Raw genomic sequence first — 23339 nt, 5'->3', positions numbered from 1 at the left:
TTGGCGCCCATAAATATGCCATAAAACTATTTGAACGGTTGGCTAGATAAAGGGGGCGGACAGCCAGGGAGCAAGTGTAGCAAACAACCAAAACAACCACCGGACGACTTCTGAGGCAGCTTCTTCAACTCCTCTCTGGCCCATAACAAAGTTAATAATAATAAAGCAAAGCATAGGGCACAGGGGAGCAGGGCACGCCGAGGGGAGCTCCGCTCAGACACACAGAGCGGGGGAGACTCTGGGGCACGCCCCAGACAAAGTCCCCGCCAAATACGATTACAATTTGTTACACTTACGCAGCACAAACGTCGTCTTTCGCCCTAGAACAATACGATACCATACCATACCATACCATAGCATACCATACCATAGCATAGCATGGCATTCCATGCTGCTCGAACAGCAGACTGATCCAGTTCTGGTAAGGAGATGGGTCGCCAAACAGTCGCCAGTTGTTTCGGCTTGTGGTTGGACAAATCTCTAGACTGGCATCAACAGCTCGAGCGACCTGACCAAACCAAAGAAATGCCCCAACGAACGTCCGCATAAATCAGGACAGTGTAAGTGTAGGGCCAAAGGGGCAGGAAGGCATTACGTACGAGTATACTACAAAAGACAGCCTCAGACCCAGCCCCATCCCCAGCTCCAGCCCCAGCCCCAGCCCAAGGGGATGTTTCAGACTAATCAAAATCAAAGCAACAGCAACAGCAAAAGCAAAAGGGAATACCAAACGTTTTGGGAAGGGAAGGGAAGGGGTTTTTCGTGGCAGGGCAGGGGCAACCGGGAAGAGGGGGAATTCTCAGAGAGACGATCAGCCGAAATAAATTAATTTATCAAAGTCAGCCAGTGCACGGCCCATGGGAGATACGACCAGTTGAGACAAGGCCACTGGGAATTAAACGACAATGAACGATCCCAATTCATTGGGTTATTAATACTGCAACACACTCTCGGAACGATCGTCCGGGGTTCGATTCCGGAAGCGGCTGCAGCAACTGCAACTCGACATTTATTTTCTTCCACTTCTGTCCTTTCTCTCCCAATCAGGTAAGACATTTGACTTTAATTAATTACATCTATGTATGTAGTTTCATTTATTTATAACCAACAAATTGTTCACAATTTATCATATTATCTTAGTGATCCATTCACATATTGTATGTAGATATAGCTTCATAGATCTATAATTATTTGATTTCGGAAGGAAATACCATTTTCAGAGCCGTTCGCTGTACTTGAGTCTCTGCCAGCCAGCCCTTTGTCGTCGCAGCTCTCTGTAGCTGTTGGGCAGGCCATACAGAAAGTATATGGATAGTCCTGTATACACATATGTATATAATTAGTTAAATTTGTTGACAAAACAGTTCAGGCATGCACTTGGCTAATTGCTTTCACCTTTATAATACCATTTTTAATTTATTAAATATATTTTATGGTCTACGACTAGTTTCAGTATGATAACCGTGACAAGGACTCTACGGATTGTGCGGGTAGTGTGTGTTATTCTATATTTAACTACCCCAAGTTAAATTTTCTACCATCACAATACAACGTCCATATCAGCATACAAGGAAAAAAAATATTAATGTATATACATACATATATACCTATAGAAGGTATTTTAGAGATTTTAGAAGATCTCAAGATCTACAACACTACAATTCCATTGTTAATACTATCGAAAATTGCTGACATTCAACTATTTATCTACAGCTCTTTACAGTCCACATGGAAGTTTAACTACTTTCAGCTAGGAAAAAAAAGAAAAAATATTGCACACTCTTTGGTTTCACTCCGCACAGCACCCCAGCCCCATTCAGCTTTCCGCCTCCTCTGTCTCCTGCTCAGCGTGGGTCGACTGCGGACGCTGGCGACGGACAGGGTCCGGATGCTGTTGGGTGCGGTGAGAGGGTCCGCGCTGCAATATGGCCTCCAATTTCGCTTTGAATGGGACCAACTGCGGCTCCTGCCCCTGCCCCTGCCCTGGCCCCGGCTCCGGCTCTAGTTCCGTTGAGGAAGCTACAGTTGCTGCTACCACCAGATTCTTGGCATCCACAACATGCTGTTGGCTCAAACTGGGTCGCTGTTTGCGCAAACTAATGCTGTTGATGGTCTTGTACAGAATTGGATCGAATTTCGGTGGCCGAGGTATAAGCCCAGCCGTGTTGCCGTTGCCGCTGCCGCTGCCGTTACCGTGGCTGCTGTTCGGATACTGTATCGATGTGGACGTGGATGTGGAGGGGTGGCGGTGGGCGGTATGTGAATCTGAGGAGTCCCCACCAACATTACCATCCTCATTATGGTTGATTTTCAGCTCGCTGATGGCCTTGAGCATTAACCGACGCACATCGGTTTCACTTTTCGATTGCTTTAGCAGCGTCCTTTCTGGCCTTCCCGCTGGTCCTGCCTCTGGTTCAGGTTCCTCTGGCTCAGGCTCGGTCTCGGCCTCGGGCTCGGGCTCCCCTTTCCTCCTCATGGCTGTATTTACCTTGTGGGCACTGGCATTCATAATGATGTGACTCAAGCGGTCTTTAAATTTGTCTGAATGCATGGGATCCTCGATGGAGGAGGCCTGAGACCTGAGGGACGTCTCGGATGCGAGCCGCCTCAGCTTTGGCGTGTCTCTAATAGTATCCCTTGAATCGTTTACCTCCGCTAGTACGGCCTCTTCTCGGGCCACCAAGGCTGCCTCAAGCTGCTCAAAGAAGACCACGCTATTGAACATCTCATCGAGCATTTGCTGAGCAAACACTCGGCATTCATCGTGCGTATACTTCCGCAGCTTCACAGACTGCTGACTGACCACCTCATCGTCCTCACTACTACTATGGACAGTGGCCACGATGACGGTCTCTATCACACTCGGGTACATCTCCGAGTCCAGGCTGAAGTGGCGCTCAAAGATGTGATTCTGCTGGTTTAGCTCCAGCTGCTGCTGCTGTATGTCCTCCGCGTCGAGGACATCATCGAGCATTGCTATAACGGACTGTTCATCCTCGCGAGAGGGTGATTCAGTCCCGCCCAGGGTAGCGGTGGAGTTCTCGCTCTTGGTGTCTTCCACGTAGAAGATCTTTCCATTGGCATTCTTCACCTCGATGAGATCTTCCCCCAGCTCGCTTAGGTTCTGTATTCGATCCAGGCTGCTGCAGGAACTGCTCTTCCAGTGAGTGTCCTGGGTGATTACGCTTTCCTTGGACAGACCATTGCCTGCATTATCTGCACTACCGGCAGCTGTCGAAGGTCCTTTGAGGGCCGTATAGTAGGCCAAGCGATCGGGGTTGCGTTTCTGTGGATTCTTACAGTCGTAAAGATACCAGCATGCAAGGAATATGGGTATACCTATGTGTGTTAGTACAGACGGTGTGTTTAATACAAAGGGTTAGTTCAAGAAGTGACATGCATTAGTCGCATTATTCTACCACATGCTCAGTAGTTGCTGTAGTTGCAGTAATGAAGCACACAGCAATCGCAAGCTTACCCACAATCATCCACACCCCGAAGCGTATCCATGTCCAGGTGTCCAGCTGCAGCATCAGGTAGATATTAATAAAGATGCTGATGGCCGGCACCACTGGCACGAAGGGCACTCTGAACAGTCGACTGCGCGTTTCCCTGGGCTGCAGACAGATCAGCAGGAGGACCAGGCAGATCATCCCGATCAACACCACCAGCAGAGTTATGGCCCACGCCTTTTGGGACCTGATCGCGGAATAGGCGTGCATAATCAACAGGCCCAGACCCAAGGCAATAAGACCTGAAAGACATATCAATGTTTTAGTTTTAGATACTGCTTGTTTTTTTTTTTTTGTATACTCACTGAAAAGTGCAGTCAGCGTTCCTACAATTCTAGTCGATATCCTATTTGGCTCAGGAACGCGATGAACGTTAAAGAGCTGAGCGCAGACCGACCCACAGGTGAAACGCTCCGCCCTGGAGGTCAATGAAGTGGTTTCCGAAGCTCGACTATCGATCCGCGTTTGGTTTTCCTCCGCCTCATAGTACTCCATGTACCTGAGTAGCATTATGGAAATGGCCACCACGCTGTAGGCCAGTAGAGTGCCAATGGAGAGAAGGCTAACCAACTGGGCCAGATCGAACAGGCCCGCAATGACGGCCGTAAAGAGAGCGGCCACAATCGATCCGGTCACAGGAACATGGAATCGCGGGCTCACCTTTCCCAGGAACCGGAAGAGCAGGCCGTCCTGCGCCATTGAGTACATAACCCTGGGCAGGGGAAACAAAGCCCCAAAAAGACTGGCCAAGAGTCCGATCAGTCCACCCACCGTGACGATCCACATGGCCACCGGCCAGCCCACGTACTCGAAGGCGTACGGCAGCGGAGCATTGGCATCCTGCAGATAGTAAGGCAGCATCAGGGTCAATACGGTGGAGACGCCGAAGTAGCACAGGAAGATTATAAGCAAGGAGAGCAGGATCGACTGTGGGATGTTCTTGCGGGGATTGCGAACCTCCTCCCCAGTGGTGGCGATACAGTCGAAGCCCACAAATCCGAAGAAGCAGGTGGCAGCGCCCTGGAGAGTCCCCTCGAAACCGAAGGGGAAAAAACCCCCAGATCCAATTGTGGCATTGGCACTCACAGTCGATGGGTCCACAGTCCAGTTGGTGAAGTCAGCTGGGTAATTAATTTAGTAATACTCTCAGGGATTTCCGTCACTCGCAGAATACAAAATATTACCTTTGATAGCGCCGGCTATGATGACAAAGCCCAGTATAAAGATGTTCAGACAAGTGATGCAATTATTTGCCATTGCCGAGGTCTCCACGCCAAAGGCCAGGGCCACTAAAGGAGTCAGAAATCGATCAGCAATCAATTTGAGGAGAGTCTTCTCCGAAACATACCACCGAACACGACCACCAATCCAAATGCAAGAAAGTCAAAATAGCTTCCGAGAAATGTGACATTCATGGGGGCCACCTCGGCAAAGGTTTCCTTCAACGTATCATTCAGGAGGGAGTCCAGATACAGGCTTATCCCTCGACAGACACTGGCAGTGCCTATGACGTATTCCAAGATGAGATTCCAGCCAATCACAAAGGCAGCAAACTCTCCAATGCAGACGTAGCTGTACACATAGGCCGATCCTGCCTTGGGGACCCGAGCGCCAAACTCTGCATAGCAAATACCTTAAAGTCGGAGAACGAAACGTTAATGAAGTTGCTCCAGACAACAGAGATCTCAAGATGCGTCCTTACCTGCCAGTAGCGAGGCCAGAGCGGCTATAGCAAACGAGATCATGACCGAGGGACCCGCCTGATCTTTGGCTATCTGTCCGGCCAGCACATAGACCCCCGCTCCCAGAGTGGAGCCCACTCCCAATGCCGTTAGATCCCATAGTCCCAGCACCCGGTTCAGCTTGGTTTCGCCCTCACTGCCATCGGCCTGGATACGTTTCCGTCGTGTCAGAACCTTCCAGGGCGAAAGCTGTTGAACCATCTCTCGCTCCGTCTCCTTCCCTCTTGATGCGCGATAAGTTCACTAAACCTTGAAGCTGGAAAGCGAAAAAATCCCATCTTAGCTGAGGTATGTACACACCAAGATCATGATGCACTTCGATCTATGTACGACTGCGAGTTCGTGTTGTGTCTAATGTCTTGTTGTCTTATCTTGGCGCAGCTTTCGATTATACGATTATATGCAAATAATTGAGCTCAAATTGTAATCGTAATAATAGCCCCAGCCGGGGTGAGACGAGGCTATTGTTAGCATCAAATTCGAACTCGATTGCTCTACTTAGAGCAACCTATACAGCCGTATCGTATAGGTTTTCTACCATACCATTTGCAGGGACGAGACTGAACTCAAGTCTGGGGAAGTTTCTTATGGACTTTTTCGAATGAAGGAGATTTGTAGAATGAAATGTCCCCCTATTTCTTGCAGAATGCCAACAATTCAAGACAAGGGAGCGGAATGACAAATTGGATATTTGTTGAAGATTATTACATATTCTATTCAGTGGCCCGGCGCCTATGGCTCCTATGTTTCTAGCAGGTGACTAAGCTAGGCACTCGCCCACCCACTCATCGGATGCTCAAGACAGTATCTTCCCCAGCTTTGTTTGCATTTCTATTATTATACTTATCCTCTCTTTGCACATTAAGATAATTACGAGCACAGGTGGGGCTTGTCGAATAGAAACTTATGCTAGATTTATATAATTATCATCTGAATGAGCCACTGAAACACTTACCAGGCGTTGGCGTTTTTCTGTAATTAAGAGTATTGTGTCCAGCTCAGAATGGGAAAGTATTTGAGCCTATTGCTGAATATCGGAATGGAAAGTCTTTTATTAATTTCACACAAGACAAAAAACAATAATGGAAAAATGGACAGAACGTGTGACTGACACACTTGGCGATCTGCGTCTGTGTCTGTCTCTGTCTTGGACTGCTCTGACCAGGCCACCGCGGGTGTCGGACTAGTATTACAGACGCGAATTCGTCTTCGTATTACTCTTAAGATAAGACGAAGCCGAACCTCAGCCGGATGAGAGCGGTAGCCGTCGCGGTCGCCGTTGCCGTCGACCAGCCAAGATCAGGCAGAGGGAGACGCAGAGTGGAAAAACAGCTTGTGTGTGCCCGAGGCAAACTGATAAGAGACGACGACTTCGAAAACGACGACTCCCTCCCCACGATCACCTAAGTCAGGTGTGGCGAGGGGAGTGAGAGAGGTAGATGATCTGGGTTGTAATTGGAGCGAATGCAACAACAGCAAAAAATTAGCAGATATGCATACGTATGTATGTATGTACATATGTATGTATTTTTGTCCGGCGGGAGAGAGGGAGAACGGGAAGATGCTGCCGCTGCTCTGAATCACGCCGTGTGACGTCGCATGCCGTATGCCGTTTTTGCTCATGTTGTCTCCCTTTTTTTCGTTTTATGATCTTTGCGATAGCAGAAACAACACAACAGATTTTACCGCACTCACTCCCCTGTGCTCGACACGGCACACCCACACACCGCACCGCACTGTTCAGACTGTTGTTGTTCTTTAGATAAGATTATTGTTTTATGATTTCTTTTACTTTATGTCCGATCTACCGTTTCGGCTTTAGATTTAAACGTACCGTAATTGGCTCACACTATCACTCCCTTGTACTCTCTTCTCTCTCACTCTCTCTTCCTCTCTCGCTCGCTCTTTGCTTCTCTGTTGTTGACGTTTTCAGCGCATAACGTTAACTGAAAGTGTAAGATAATATTCTGCCTGATATATACGAGAGGAGAGGCCTCGGAATACTCGTATTCCGTATTCTGCTCGTAGTACCCTACCGGTGCACCGGTGTACAGGGGAATGAAATAATATCGCACAGACGCACACAAATACAGTCGTATAGATGCGCTTTAGAATTGTTGCTGTTGCTGTTGTTATTGGTTGTCGAGTGTCAATTTATACACTGGGTGAAGTGGTCGAGTCGGTTGATAAGCTTGGATGCGCTTTGTAGTAGAGAAGGAGAGGAAGAGAATGGAATCTCGAATAAACATTTGGGTAAATACGATGTGCAGCTGTAAATATGCATGGAAATATACTCACTAATACGGGAAATCATCGGTAAACAATAACATATTGACTTCAGAACTCACAGTTAATTGTACAAAATTGTATCAATCAATTGACAGTCAATTTTACATATTGATCGATTTAAATTGATGAATGTGAGCTTCGAAAAGACACTTTTTGCCAAAGGGCAGGACATTGCATGCTGGATAAAATGTATCAAACTCCAAACATGACCAGTCCCAATATCATATGTCCATGCAGACATATAAATACATACAGTATTTACATATTTATCTTTGGAACTTCCGCTTAATACTGGCCATCCTTAATTTCATTCCGAAAATTATACAGCTTCACCATCCATCGGAGCAGTCGCAGCCGATAGTTTACTAATGCTACGATAACAAAGAATGAATTGCAATAAAAAATAATTCACTCGTAGACAAGTTTCAAATCGTCTTTTAAATTTAATATTGTTCAAGCCTAAAAAAGTATCCAACTTACGTTTTCATAAGGCTCCTTCAACTTTAAATCCCTTTCTGGTTTGAAGTTCAATCCACATTTTCGATATCACAATCAATGAAGTTAGTTATTTGGAAAAAAAAATGGTCAAAAGATATATATTCTACAAAAAAATGTACATATGTAGAGGCCCTGGCTTAATCGTTGTAGGACGGCTCTCTTATCTCAATAAATTGAGAAATTACCAAACGAGTGGGAACGTTTTGTGACGTGGCAAGGGACGCAGCTTTACTGTTATACCCTGTTATACTCAGTTAGTATACATACATATCATTTTATGATGTATGATGCATAATGGTTCCATATTTCGTTCACCTCAGCGTGCCAACGCATTGGACGAGGAAGAGGGCGGAGAAATATTTGAAATTACACTTGTCACATGACAGAAGTCTGGATGCTCTAGCACTTACATACATCCTTTGAGATCTAGGCGTTCATAAAGGTGAATGGACGGATAGACAGACATGGCTCTATCCACTCGACTATTGACTCTGATTAAGAAAATATATTCTTTATGTAGTCAGAAACGCTTCCTTCTGGCTGTTACACGCATCCACCACAGATAAACTCTTCGAGTACCAGGTATAAAAATATCTTAGAAGAAGCCGAATAAATGCTTAATTTCAGAATAAGATTGTGAGGCGGAATCGCGAGGCGCTCAAGCAATATTAACTAATCGTATGTATTATATTATCTCTTAACTGATTGTAGGCATTACTAGACCAAGAATCAAACTTTATCGATGCGTCACGTGCTTTCATTTATTTTCACCTTTTTCAGTTTTGTGGATTACTCAACATGCGAGTTTATTGGCTGTATGGAGGGGTATCAGCAATAATAACAAATACTACACGCTTCCAATGCTAATCAGATGCTCAAAATGTTCTTCACACTTTCCCTTGGGTTGGAGTTGGGAAATTTCACTGCCATTCCACCCAAAATGTATTAAAATTTTACTGCACCTATTTAATGCTCCCCAGACCTCCCAGCAGACCCAACTACATGTACGAGTATACATATGTACATCTATGTATGTGTGTATGTGTGTAAATGTACAAGTACTTATGAAAGGAGGAAGAGTTGGATGCTTGGATGTGTGGGGGCTCTAGGAAAATTGGGTATGTGTTGTCTACCGCCTTGTGGCAAATATAAATGATCTAATTTAAATAATTACGCCCACAAATGTGACGCGCCTACCGAGATTGCCTTCGTTTAATGCTTGAGTAAGAAAATTGCCCCAAGCAAACTAATTCCAAAGTTGGCTGTGCTTATGGCCTCACAAAGTGCTTGTGTATTGCCACAATCGATTCTCAGTCTCTGTCTCAGTCTCAGTCTCGCGAAGATTATATTAAAGTTCTCAAATTGGAATACCTAATAGCGGGAATATGACGGTTTCGTACACAGCCGAGGTGGCCTCGTGCCGCCATTTTGGCTGCTTCTGGAAGCTGTTGGCCAGGTAAGATATCTTTGATTATTGGAAAAGAGCTGTCCATTGAAGCATCTATGACCGTAATCGGCAGATGGCGTGCCAGTATCTACAAGATTATTTGGGTGGATTTATTGGCGTTTCTGGCAAGCTTCTATTGCATGGCCCTGCTGTACCGTTATGTCCTCAGGGAAAGTGACAAAGTGTGAGTTTTTATAGGGCCCCAACCCACATATGTATACATAGCCCGCTCACAAATCTGATTCTCAGGATCTTCGAGGACATTGTCGTGTACTGCCACAGCTATGGCACCCTGATACCGCTCTCGTTCGTTCTGGGCTTCTACGTGTCCATCATTGTAGATCGCTGGTGGAATCAGTACATCACAGTGCCCTGGCCAGATCCCCTGGCGGTGTATGTGAGTGCCCTGGTGCGGGGTCAGGATGAGCACGGACGACTCATGCGTCGCACCATCATGAGATATGTGTGCCTGGCCCTGACAATGGTCCTGACCATGATATCGCCGGTGATTAAGCGGCGTTTCCCCAACTACGACTACCTCATTGAGGCGGGATTGCTCAACGCGAACGAGGCGAACATCATCAAGGCCATGGACGCCAAGTTTCCCAAGCATCCCAAGTATTGGATGCCCATCATGTGGGCCAGCAGCATTGTGACGCGCGCCAGGAAGGAGGGGCGCATCTGGGACGACTTCTCCCTCAAGTCCATGATTGACGAGCTGAACAAGTTTCGGGCTGGCTGCAACATGCTCATCCACTACGACACCATCAGTGTTCCCTTGGTCTACACGCAGGTGGTGACCCTGGCGGTCTATACGTACTTCATGGCCGCCATATTCGGCCATCAATGGATCGATAAGCAGTCTGGCGGCGAGAGCAGATACAGGAACGTGATCAATTATTACTTTCCGCTTTTCAGCACCCTGGAGTTCTTCTTCTTCATGGGATGGCTGAAGGTGGCCGAGACGCTCATCTGTCCCTTCGGAGATGACGATGACGACTTTGAGCTCAACTGGCTGATCGACCGCAATCTTCAAGTGAGCTATCTAATCGTGGACGAGATGCACAACGATCATCCGGAGCTAGTTAGGGATCAGTACTGGGACGAGGTCTTCCCAAACGAGTTGCCCTATGCAGCGGAGGCACAGCGGGCCGAGCATCCGGAGGCTTCTACAGCTAGGATGGACCTGTCCAAGATCAACACGCTGACAACGGCTCCGTACAAGGCTCACAGCGTCGATCTGGAGCCGGATTGGACCGATTTCGATGACGAGGACGAGAACGAGCTGCGCATCCGATTCGCCCCGCATGAAATCCACCCCAGCAGGAGCTCTGTGTCCATCTCAGTTTCCTCGGATGAACACTTTTCACGGTTCGAAGAGGATTTGGGCGAGGAGGAACACCTGAGTCGCGAGACAAGCAAGGACGACTTTGCCCGTCTGAAGGCGGAGCGGGAACGCGAACGCATGACTCGTCAAATCCATCATGCTGCCATGACGCTGGAGCTAATGAAGGGCGAAGCTCCCGCTGGAACCAGTTCGGGTGGGGCCTCGGAGCAGGACAACGGCAGGCAAACGCGCAAGGACACAGAAATTCAGACAGACAAGAGTCACATAAGCAAGAAAAAGGACAAGTAAATATGTATTGCACGAAACTGACTTCAATAAAAATTACCATACTCGTAACTCCAAACGCGTACTCTGTACTGTAAATGAGTGTGGACAGACAACACGCAACTATGGTCACACTGTTCTCCTAGTTGTGTTTTGTTTGCATAATTCTGATCAAAAGTTTGGGTTTAAGTTCAAGTTTCTGGACTAGGACACTTTCAGCCTTATTAGGACTGGACACAATGGTCGTTTGCATTAAAAGGGTTGGTGTTTTCTGCGATGAGCCTACACATAAGCTTTCCTTGTACGGTAGCGTTTGATATCGATTAACGATAAACAAAAAATTCATCTCCGAAACGAACTGAAATTTTCACATGAAAATGTCCGTCGACCACGCAAGCTCGTTTCTTCATATTTAGGCCAGAAACATAGATGCAGCCTACGAAGTAGTCTTCTCTGAGAACTAGTCGTGAATGAAGTTCAAGCAACATTCTTTTGAGGTGTCTACTGCCTTAAGTTTACTCTGCCTTGACTGTCAAAAGATTCATAGTTTTGTCAGTTCGGAGATACTTTCTATCCAGAATTCTTATTCCTTTAATTATGACTGTGACCTATACAGCCAACGTAAACACCTCGAAGGTTATTAGCAACTTTCTGAAATTGCTTTTCAGGTGAGTTAAAAGGAAGATTGAAAAATGTCCCTTAAGTCTGTCCCCTCTCTTAGATGGCGCGGAAGTATTTACAAGCTGGTTTGGATCGATCTGTTCATCTTCTTTTCACTGTATTGCTTGTTGGCCATCTCCTATCGAATGCTGATGAGCGCAAAGGCCCAAGAGTTGGTGTCTTTATAATCTGAGATCCTAACTATCCCTAATTAAAAACACCAAAAACTTGTAGGGTCTTCGAGGGCATTGTATACTACTGCAATATGCACGGCAACCTATTGCCGCTGTCTTTTGTGCTCGGTTTCTATGTCTCCATTGTGATGGGCCGCTGGTGGCAGCAGTATACGACCATACCATGGCCGGACTCTATAGCCATCTTGGTCAGCTCCAGCATCCAGGGGTTCGACGATCGGGCTCGGGCCATGCGTCGCACCATACTGCGGTACGTGTGCCTGTGCCAGGTGATTGTCTTCACGATGATATCGCCGAATGTCAAGAAGAGATTTCCCACCTACAATCAGATCATCGACTCCGGGCTGTTGCTGGAGAACGAAAAGGCCATCATCGAGAACATGGACATCGCCTTCCCCCATTATCCCAAGCACTGGATGCCCATCGTCTGGGCCGCCAGCATCGTGATGAGAGCCCGAAAGGAGAACAAGATCCGAGATGATTATGCCGTCAAAACAATCATCGATGAATTGAACAAGTTCCGCGGCTTCTGTGGATTCCTCTTGTACTACGACTGGGTCAGTGTGCCGCTGGTGTACACCCAGGTGGTCACCCTGGCCACCTACACCTTCTTCCTGTTCAGCGTGATTGGCCAGCAGTGGACACAAGTCGCCGATGCTGGCGGCTCACCCAACAGAGTCGAGCAATGGTTTCCCTTCCTCACAATTCTGCAGTTCTTCTTCTACATGGGCTGGCTGAAGGTGGCCGAGTCCTTGATCAACCCCTTTGGCGAGGACGACGACGACTTTGAGGTTGCTTGGACTCCACTCCACCTATAATTCATCCAACACTACTCCAGTACTCTCCCATATTCGCAGCTCAATTGGATGATAGATCGCAATTTGACAGTCTCCTATCTGATTGTCGATGAGATGCACCAGGAGCATCCGGAACTAGTCAAGGATCAGTATTGGGACGAAGTCTTCCCTAACGAGCTGCCCTATGCCGACGACGCGAAACGGACGGGCCCGCCCGAGGCCTCTACGGCCAAACTGGACTACAGAGCCACTAACTCGGAGCAAAGGAGATTCCATATGTCCCGAGACTCGACTGCAACCAACCGTAGTGGGCGCGATAACTTTCTCAATTATATGCTGGACAAGCATTCCAGCAGCGCTAGTTTCGCGGAAAACTATCATCCGAGCCGTCGCTCCACCTGGGAGGACATCTCGCGACTGACCTTCACCGAGCCCCTGGATGGTCCGGAGGAGGACAGACCACGCCGGCGTAGACCCAGTAGACTTGATTCCGCCAGTGGTAAGCTTTCTGCAGTCCCACACATAGCTGAATAAATATCCTATTTATTCGCCAGTGGATTTTGATGAGCTCATCGAGCAGCGCCATCAGGAGCGGCGGGATCGTATGCGTCAGCGCTTCCTCAATATGCGGGGCACTCACATCCGTACATCGCCATCGGGGGGCTATACGGTGGCCGTGCTGCGTACCGCCTCCGACGAGGCATTGGGCGAAGAAGAGGATGCTTAGAGGATGCCCCCCTTGAATGGAAAGAAATCGAAGGAAAATTTCTCCGTTTCTTTCTCCGTATACATAAACATACACATCTTTGCAGAAGGTTAGTCATACTTTTGCGACAATCCCCCTTTCGATTGACTATACATTTGATTAGTCTTTTGTTGTTGTTTACCCTTTGAGGAGCTTTTCAATTGAATTCATTGACAACAATGGCCGCTGATGCGTTAAGACAATGCGCCCAGGACGAGTATTTTCCGAATCCGAATCATGTTCATACCACAATACCCAACCCATGTACGCGTGTCAGCTGCCAGACCAAGCCACAGGAGCAGCAGCCTCGAAAAGGGAATTATATCCCCCCGTATTACATTCATTGTCATAACCAAACATTGAAAATCTGACGCGATGCGTGTTGTTAAAATTGTTGTTAAAAATGTTAAAACTTAAAAGGGCTTTCTGCCCCGTGAAAGCCATGACAAAAATTAAATGCAATTACATTCGTTTCAAGGAAAACTATCGTTTCACAAGCTTGTATTATATGCGTTCAATGCACTGACTTGTTGGGGAGAGGAGAGGGCCTGAATCATTCCGATTCTGTTCGGCACTTAACGTGTTTGCGGGGTATTATAGGTTTCGTTTTTTACCTCCTGCTTTCTGGGCTTTCGAGTTGACAATTTCAGATCGATATGTTTCGCATACGGCGGTTTTTTGTTTGGTCGGATAAAAAACATAAGCAGGTGTTGTTGGATTGGAATCTGCGCATTACCGAATGGGGGCTACTCTATACGAGATTGGGTTCACATTGGGACTAGAACATATTCCAGATAGATCGGCGATACACATCCAGCGATCAATTCACTCCAAATTCAGGTGTAAGTAGATGGGCCAGGAAACCATTACCTGGCCATAATAAATTGTATATTTATTAAGAGCCTTCCCTCATCTGATGGCGGATCAGGAAGCAGGCAAACCTCCAACCAATTCGGCTGTGCCGCGTATCCGTGCCGCAACAGTCCTGTGAAATGTGTGCATAAATATTTCATATTCGCACATAGCGTAGTTTGTGTTTTGTCGCCTCGTGTGGCCTGCCCTGCTGTTGCGTTGCTGCTTCCTTTGCTGCTGGGGCTGATTGATGACGCGGTCGAGGATTGCAGATGCGGATTTTTGTGTGCTCGGCTTGGGCGGATTTCAGGCAGGGATCGGCGCAAAAAAGGGGTTAATTTAATTTCGCGCTCGAACGAATTTGTCCATAATTGGCAATTAGCATTGACCATTGCCATATACACGTTTCTGCATATACACACGTCCATACGTACATTCGTACAGAGAGCCATGGCAATCATCATCGTCATCATGGCCATCTCTCATGGTCAACTTACAACGTGGCCAGAACAAAGTCACAGTCAGGGAACAGAGTTTGGATTGCTGCAACAAATATTTGCTCGATTCCTCTCCCCCTTTCATCGCTGTTTGTGCTGTATGTACGTATGTACATATATATATATATGTATATTCCTTTTTTTTTAATTTTTGTGACCATTTTTCGAAAACGGGAAAAAACAACATTTTCAGAATTATTGAGGCGTTGAAACAATAATCATCGAATTGCATTCCCTCTCGCATTCTCGTATATGTATATGTATATGTATGTACGTGTGTGCATGTATGTTCTTTTATATCACTATATCAGAAATATTTATGCTCGTTTGTACATGCTGCTTGATTGCAGCTGCTCTGCATCGTTAATTGCAACACAGCCATGCAAAATGCGCTTAATGCAAACTGTTTTATGCAGCCCCTGGCTTGGGGGTATGTGGCGGGGAGTGGGGTGTGGTAGGGTTCTCGGGTCGGTCAGGCGATTCCCTTCAATCGTTTGCCATTTTTCAAAGTCAGTTTCGGCTTTTTGCTTTTTGTCTAATGCGACCTCTGGGAAGGCGCAGAGAATTTTTACCTCAAATCAGGTAAAGATTGGAAGGGGGTGGTCTCTCTCTCTCTGTTTATTGGAAATGATATGGGTTGGCAGGGGCGCGAAGGGAGGAGGAAGACACATTCAACAAGCTGAAATTGATGCACGGGTCCGGTTAGCCCATGGAAGGAATCTTTCTATTCCCTAATCTTTAAATGATAGTTAAGGGATTTCTTATTTTCAATTTGAATATTGGAAAGTAGAGATTTGCAGGGATATCAGAAGAGAGAATTTTTTCAAAGTTTTAAAGGCAATTTGCCGTTTATTTATGGTGAAAATTGGTGAAAAAGACCGGACCATTCACGATACCTCTAAGAAAATAATCGGTAAACATTTTGATACTCTTTCATGGACATTCTATCTCATGACTTATGTATAAATCATTTAGGGCTCTACGACTCCTGGGTGGGATAATCTTTCCTTTCTGTTCCTTACTCCTTTTTGCTTCCACAAATATGCATTTTGGCCCTTCCCTTCAATCTCATTCGTCACTCTTTATCTTAATGGGGAGTAAACACTCCTAACAGATTTCTAGATCTCTCCCCCAAGGACAACAAAAAACCTCAATCCCTAATCCCCAGCGCTATCAGGAAAGGGCCAGAACCCCGAATCTGCCGTAAGATTCATTAGGACATCTTTGGACATTATCGTTTGGTCATCTTTGACTTCCATCAAAGCCAATGTTAATGTCAGTCTCTCCATTTTATTCCAACTCTTTTCCTTTCCTATCCTTTTATTTATTTTCTTTTTTGTTTTTGTTTTTGTTTTGATGCTGGTGGTCCGATTTAGGTTGTTTCAGGGCTAATTATGTGACAGCCTATTAGCAACTCGGTAAATATGTGCCCAGCGGAGAAAGGCGAAGACCCATTCATTCATGAACATTTACTTAATGGAGCCGGAGCCGAAGCCGGGTCCGGAGGTGGAGCCTGGTCCAGCACCTCCTCTGTCTCTGTAGCTCCCAGGTCCCAGGCCAGGCAGCGGATCCCTGGCCCCACCCTTCTACGGCCCTTCTATTCATTCATTAGATATGCGAACCTTGCTCCCGGGCTGATTATGACAAAGCACTTTTACCCAATTGGGTAAATTAGGTGGAAACTGAAAACTAAATGAAACGGAACCCGGCACACGCCCACTTTTCCGTTGCTCTAATTTCTGTTAACCCAAACTGTAGCCAGAAACCGGGAGATGAGAGCGGAGGAGAGGGAAAATAATATTACGTTTTGACGTTTTTCTTTTTTGTTCTGTTCTGTTCGGTACTGTTTTTTTTTTGAAATTTTTTTCTGCGGAACTCTGGTAAACTCGGACCACGAACCGTAGCAATTATTTTGCATTACCGAAAGGGTTTAACATTTGCGTTTTAACAGCAGCAAGCCGCATATAACGACCAGGCTTTGGACTGGTGCGGTAAGTGGAGAAGATGGGGGACAGGACTTTTCAAGCTGGACGGGGCAGTTGTCCCGAGGGTTGTTCGCCTTGTAACTGCTCTCGTTTGTGTACCCTTTAGAAAGTTGTGAACGACCATAGGGCCAACAATGGAATATTGCATCATTTGAGTAGAAAAGAAACAGTGGAACTCGGCCTAATCCGATTCGAGCCAATAACAACTTATATCTGGTTAGGTTTACTAATCTGTTGAAACTCCTTTCTGCTTACTTCTTTCTTCGTTCCCTATGATCATTTATCTCTGATCACTCCTTATCACTCCTTCTCGTATCTTCCAAATTCCATACCAGTTCCACAGGTGTCGCGGTTGGAAGAGCTAGGCAAAAAAAAGACTCGTATATAGTCGTGTACCAACCCCGGGTTCACTCGCTTCCTCGCTCTCGTGATGTATGGGGCCTTCTTTCATTGGACAAAAAAAAACCTGGATATTCAGACCTGTTCAGTCAAATAAAAAGCCACTCCTCCACTACTCGTATAACTAATGTAATATATTTTGAATATGGAATGTCTAGGGTAACCCCCCTGTCGATGCCTCTGCAAGCCAGCATTTCCATACATTTTTTGCGGCTGGTGCGACGACGACGACGATAAATTGTTGTAATTAATTTTTATTTAACTGTGAAAATGGAAATTCTTTTTTGTGTTGCCATTTTCAAATTGGCTTAAAATGTAAGTTATTATTGTGGCCAGAATTGTGCTACATCATGTCAAATTTCGGGGCACGGGTAATATACGGGTACCCGTACTCCCCACAGAGCGGTGTAGCACTTTGTGATGTCTATTAATTAAGCTACACGTGTGTGCGGGTGGCTGTGTGGCTATGTGTGGGGGAGTTTGGACCTCCCTCCGTTTGTAGTTGTCAGTTTGTCAGGTGTTTAACCAGAATGAGGGAGGAGAAGAGGGCAAGGGATGCTCGACTGCATGTTGTGAGTGATAATTACAAGTTGGCAAAACTTTCCGCACTCTCAATCGTCGCCGCAGATAGAGTCGGTGGGGAAGAAGGAGGAGACGAATGCCCAAGCCAGTAATTAAAATTAAGCCGACGAGCATTTGGGACCCATTTTATTAGTTTATCCCTCGCCAGCATCCACTGAAAAAGCATTACTTGGAAATTTATCAAAAAGAAAAGATGTACAAAAGGCTTCTCTTATTCCTACAAAATGAAAAAAGAAATCTCGGGCCAAACTCAACCAACTTTACGCATTGAATCCTTTCATTTAAGGATTTCGGACTCTCGTTCTGTCTTCCTCTTCCTCTTCCACTCCAACTGTCCCCCCTATCTACTGTGTGTGTGAGTGTAATGTGGATAAACTTTTGTCTAAGTATTACCAATAAAATTGATGGAGAAATAGTCCAAAACTATTTGGCTGTAGATAAAAAAAACTTTTTCGCTGGGCACGCGGCAGGGGTGGAAAACTCAACAAGAAACTCTCAAAATGCTCTAGAAGAAGCAGAGACAGCTTAGCTTAATATTAAAATTCCCAACCCAAGCGATACCCTACCCCTACCCCCACCCAGCCCCAAACTAAGAACAATTTGGGTGCCATGAAATTGGCGAAGTCCCATTGTTATGACACAGGGGAGAGCGTAACGGTAAAATACTTTTGTAAGTAAGTGTTTGGGTTGGTTCTCCTTTTCCACCTCCCTCCTGCACCCTTTCCCTCGCTTTCTTTTGGGGATCAAAACTCTTTGGCATTCAAGTTTTGAACCAAAGAGCTTGCCAGCTCTAAAGTCCAACGGAAGTACAAAAGTAAGTAACCAAATGAATAAATGAATAAACCCAGTTGAATGCATCAGTGTATCGGGATGGTTTTGGGGGAGCTTCAAATTTGAGTTCTGTAGACTATGAACGAGAATTGGAACCCAAGGGAATTAACGATTAAACCACAGGACTAAAGTAAGGCCGCAAATAAAGTAAAGAAAACTAAAACGAGCGGAAACGTTGTGAGCCACGGCAAGGGCCGCGGCTCTCCTTTTACATATATGTACATATGTATGTATCTGAGCTTATGACTTATTCATCCAATGAAATATACTTTATTCGTAATTATATGTAACCGCTGGAATTGGTATCGCAAAGGGGACGAATATATTTGTTTGTTAGTGCGTGATTTTCTACATTTTGCTAGGAATTATGATGTGAGAAGGAACAACATAGAGAGAGCTGAGGCCATCTTTCCACCTAATGACCTAATTGATCAGAATTATAGAATATTTATCAACTTGACTCGCCCATGCCCGTCTGCCCATCTTTCTGTCCATCTGTTTCTGGGCATACTAGTCCTTCATCATTATTGGATTGCTAAGCTCAGGGGATATAAATAGGTAAGTCGAACCATCCCAGACCTACTCTAGCAACAATTTGTATGGAAAAGCAGCAAAGACTTGGAAGTCTCCAACGAGCAGATGCAATAATCTTTTTTATGAAAATTATTGACACACTTGGTCGAAGAGACGACGAGCTGTTTTCGCTGCCACTGCAAAATCATATATAAAACCCAATCAAAGTTTCTTTGAGCAGGTGTTGCTCTCCTCCTCCTCCTCCTACTTCTCCTCTTCCTCCCTTACTGCTTTACCGACACCCAACTCCATTTTGGACCATTGAAGCCGAAACACGCACAACTTTCAGCTACTTGTAATTAGCTTTTCATGTCCGATTGGAAGCCAAAAAACGATAGTCCCCCGCCATACGCTTGCTCTCGCGAAGCCTTACCCTGCCCATCGCCATAGCCATAGCCTTCGCCTTCGCCCTCGCCCTCGCCAATCCCCATCCCCACCCTCACACCAATCTAGACCCTCGCCCTCACCCTCTACGCCGCTGTCTATCCCAAAACTTTGCTTGCAAAAGCTCTCCTTCAACCGCTACGAAAGATTTAACTTTTTGATTGAGAAAACATCATTAACGCACGTAAAAGGTGAACTAACTATTTACGGTTATGTTCTCTGTATATGAGTGAGTTTGTGTGTGCCTGTGTGCGTGTGTGCGTGTGTGTATTTGTATTTGTAGGTTAAAAGTTTCGGATCTTTGCTATGGTAAAAATCAAACAGGGGAATTTGCGAGAAGAGCGGTAAACGAGGCCACGAGTGGAGGGTGGGGGGCAGGTGGAGCCAGCAAGAAGTTTCTAATCTCATTTACCGCAATCACTAACAAGGTTTTTTGTTGACTTCGCCGATATAATCAGAAGATGGCAAGGCAGTGCAGAGCTGGGCAGGGCAGGGCAGGGCAGGGCAGGGTAGACTTCAAAAATATGTCTGTACTCCAAAGTAAATTAAATAATTTAATCAATTATGAAATTAAGGTTAGCAGCGGAGAATAGCAACAGAAGCGAAGGCCCAATCAAGATGGCATTAAGCGTAATCTGATTTGGTGATGGGAGTTTTGTCAGAAATTTGCTTGAGATCCATGAATCGTATAGAAATTTCAACGAAATTAGGGCAAGAAATTTTCCTTTGGCTCTAAAATAAACCAAAGCTACAAAAATAGTGTACCGGATGTTGCAGGGTGGTTGAAAAGTACCACAAAACTAAAATTCAGATCCTTAGATACTTCTGCCACTTAAACAATTTCAAACCATCCTTCAAATCCTGTTTTTTAAAGGGCAAGCCGAAAAAAAAAGCCGAAACCACTTCCCTACATAAATAATGAAATATTTCTGCATAATCAATTAAACAACGCTGTGGCAAGGATCCATGCCAGACTACCCCAAATCAAATTGCTAATTCGTTACCTAAAAATGGCACCCCACATACGGGTATTCGTTAGACACTGAAACCCTCCCCTAGGACCATCCGATCCCTCGAAAGTGCTTCATCAAAGTCAGCGACATCTACCTGGTAGATGCCAAATTATTTATATCGCACTTAAATTGGCAATGAATAGAAAATTAGGGTTTCTATTTTTAAAAAGGGGTGAGATGGTGACGGTCTCCCCGACACCGATGACAGCTGCTCTCAGCTCTCAGCTCTCAGCCCTCAACTGAATAAATCTCCTTAACCTCCACTCAGGCATTAAGCCATTGATCGGCACTCCTCTGCGTCGCACAGCCGCATCGGGAGAAGAAAGCCGAAAGGCCCGAAGCGATCCTAAGTAAATAATAATCAAAGAGAGAAGCGAAAGAGCAAGGGAACAAATATCTTAATCTTGGAACAATTAACGTTAGACTCAAATGGTCTCGGGTAGGACCTTAATTTAATAGAGAATAATGAGAGTAGTCAATGTAAAAATGTACTCAGATACCAACAGAGTGCAAAAGGATTCGGGCGGAATCGAAATCTGGAGCACAATTCTTTGTACGCTGCTCTTCACTCCCTTCTGCCCCCCTCCCCTCCACTCCTCTCTTTCCATTTTGATACCCTCATTTGGCTCCGATTTTCAGGGTACGTACTCCTAACAATTTTTCAAATTGAAAACATTTTCTTGTTCCTTCGCTTCAATTACGCCCACATACTCGTACTCGTACTCGTACTGAGGCGAGGCGGCCACAAAGTGTGTGGAAAAATAAATGAAAAGCAAACTCGAATGTGAACTGAGAAAAGACAGACAGAGTGCGCTGTGGCAGCAGCATGAGAAGGAGATGGAGCTGTCGATGGTGGCGCCCCAGCAGGAGGTGCGTTTTGGGGGAATACCAGTTTTATGCGAACTAAATTTAGCTGAAGTAGGTTTCTTAGCACCTTGACCAATTTTTGTCATATTCAAAATAGTTTTATCCGATAAGGTACTTCTTTTGAATGTGAAATGTAACCATTCAATTGATACATTTGTTAGCCATGTATTTCGATCACAATTTATCATCCGTTGGCCACAAAGCGCCCAATATCCCAATCTTCTTAGCCTTGGTGCAAAATTCCTATGTATTTCGACTGGGGCTTGTAGTCATTTGTCTGGAAACCTGAATATAAAACATACTCACAATCGACGAGCAGGCAGCCCAAGGTACACACAGGCTGCTGGAAAAATACACACAGCATTTCGTTCATTGACACGCATTCAAAAAACCACCAAAAATAAGAAGAAGCAGGAGCCAAAGCTGAAGATGAAGATGAGGAAAAGCGGGCACCAAAGCAGCAAAGTAAAAAAATTTGTCCGCTTCGTTTTCCGCTTGAATTACAAATTGCAACATCAAAAGTTTGACATTCTCTTTCCTTCGTTGCGCCTTGCCATCGGTTTGGTTTACCCACAGCACTACACAGAGAAAAAAGTCCAGGAGTCCATCAAGCCATTGAAAGCCATGAAGAGCACAAATTCTAAAGTATCGCATCGGTAGCCTTGGCCCTAAATAGAGACCTTTTATTGTGCGATCAGCAAAAGTATCAATTGTTTTTTTCTGAGTGTACCACGCTTCAGCCTTTGCTTGCTTCCACTCTTCATTTTCTTCTCACTTTTGTGCTTCTGCTTCTGCTTCTGCTCTCCTCTCATTCTGTTATTGCTCCTGTTGTTGCTATTGTTGGTTAACAATGCTTTTCGGTTCGGCACTGTTCCTCTGCTCCTTGAAGCTCCTGCTTCTGCTGCTGCTGGCTGCTGCTTCTGAATGCCGAATGCCGAAAGGAAAGCAATTTTCCAGCAATATGTTGAACGTATTAGAATTTTGTTTACACTCGAAATGGAAAACATGTTGTGCAGTGCCAGTTTGAGGAGAGCTAGAGAGGAACGGGACCGTCCAAAGAGAAGGAGAAAGGGAGACAGACTGCGAGTGGGGAGCGGGAGTGGGAGTGAGAGACAGGAAGGGAAGCTTTCCATACGTACAAATATCTCTCGCTCATTTGTTTACTTTGAAATGTAGTTGTCAGGATAGGATTTTGGTGGGCGTGGAAGTATATTTTGATTTGGTTTTTCGGCACAAAATTTCCCGAAAACTTTAAACCAACCATCAGCTCCAGCATCAGCATTAGTAGTAGTTCCACCCCCTTCTATAGACCGTATATACTACCGTATGCTAATTACTTTACAGAAGCACCAGCAGCAGCAGCAGAAGCAGCAGCAGCAGCTGTTGTAATAACTCAGCCATAAACTGCTCAATGTATACACTAAAAATTATGCATAATTATTTCAAAGCGTTTTCATTAATTAGCTTCCTGCTGCTGCAGCACCAGCACTGGCTGCAGTGCTTCAATACAGTGGAAGAAACTACACTTCTTGGGAAGAGCATTCTTAAGTTCCACTGGAACTGATAGTTCCCTGTAAGTGCATCGAATACAACAGAAATTTCTCTCTATTCCCTATCCCTCTTTACTTTTACTATACTTTGCTCATATCGATGCCAGCGAGAAAGGCGAGTGAGTCGGGGGTTGGTGCACAGATCGTCGATTTTAAGTGTCTTGTTCAATATTCTGGCTGTTATATTTTGTATATATATATTCGTGTCCCATTTATACCAATTTATCGGGCTTAAATAAACTGTCTAACTTTATTTTAAATATTTTTCGAAAGAAGTATAAAAAGGCAGAAGATTGTTGAGTAATTCAAG

The 23339-nt window shown here is 45.4% G+C and overlaps 3 protein-coding genes across 6 annotated transcripts; 2 read left to right on the top strand and 1 right to left on the bottom strand.

Moving 5' to 3' along the window:
• Window positions 1-1061: 1061 nt before the first annotated feature.
• LOC6597048 (cationic amino acid transporter 2) lies at window positions 1062-7217 on the bottom strand. Of its 4 annotated transcripts, none has more exons than XM_026989684.1 (8): window positions 7089-7203; window positions 6210-6281; window positions 5215-5510; window positions 4861-5145; window positions 4697-4801; window positions 3818-4633; window positions 3479-3754; window positions 1062-1317 (listed from the first exon to the last, which is right to left on the bottom strand). In XM_026989684.1, exons 3-8 carry the CDS (start codon window positions 5453-5455, stop codon window positions 1217-1219), a joined length of 1824 nt encoding a protein of 607 aa, XP_026845485.1. In that variant the 5' UTR covers window positions 5456-5510; window positions 6210-6281; window positions 7089-7203; the 3' UTR covers window positions 1062-1216. The 4 variants fall into 4 exon arrangements, with proteins under 4 accessions (XP_026845485.1, XP_026845483.1, XP_026845484.1 ...); XM_026989682.1 differs by lacking the exon at window positions 1062-1317 and adding an exon at window positions 1630-3339 and having other exon boundaries at window positions 7089-7216; XM_026989683.1 differs by lacking the exons at window positions 1062-1317; window positions 6210-6281 and adding an exon at window positions 1630-3339 and having other exon boundaries at window positions 7089-7217.
• Window positions 7218-9386: 2169 nt separating this feature from the next.
• Window positions 9387-11131, top strand: LOC6597049 (bestrophin-4). Its single transcript, XM_002022173.2, has 3 exons — window positions 9387-9497; window positions 9562-9672; window positions 9738-11131. The coding sequence occupies exons 1-3, from the start codon at window positions 9427-9429 to the stop codon at window positions 11122-11124; spliced, it is 1569 nt and encodes a 522-aa protein (XP_002022209.2). The 5' UTR covers window positions 9387-9426; the 3' UTR covers window positions 11125-11131.
• Window positions 11132-11697: 566 nt separating this feature from the next.
• Window positions 11698-13913, top strand: LOC6597051 (bestrophin-4). Its single transcript, XM_026989808.1, has 6 exons — window positions 11698-11768; window positions 11822-11932; window positions 11995-12745; window positions 12812-13247; window positions 13306-13566; window positions 13647-13913. The coding sequence occupies exons 1-5, from the start codon at window positions 11698-11700 to the stop codon at window positions 13476-13478; spliced, it is 1542 nt and encodes a 513-aa protein (XP_026845609.1). The 3' UTR covers window positions 13479-13566; window positions 13647-13913.
• Window positions 13914-23339: the final 9426 nt, after the last annotated feature.

The sequence above is a fragment of the Drosophila persimilis genome, unplaced genomic scaffold (assembly GCF_003286085.1).
Source record: "Drosophila persimilis strain 14011-0111.01,24,50 unplaced genomic scaffold, DperRS2 tig00000431-arrow-pilon, whole genome shotgun sequence".
NCBI lineage: Eukaryota > Metazoa > Arthropoda > Insecta > Diptera > Drosophilidae > Drosophila > Drosophila persimilis.
The sequence above is the reverse complement of the archived record's forward strand: the minus strand, read 5'-3'. Positions and strand labels throughout refer to the sequence as shown.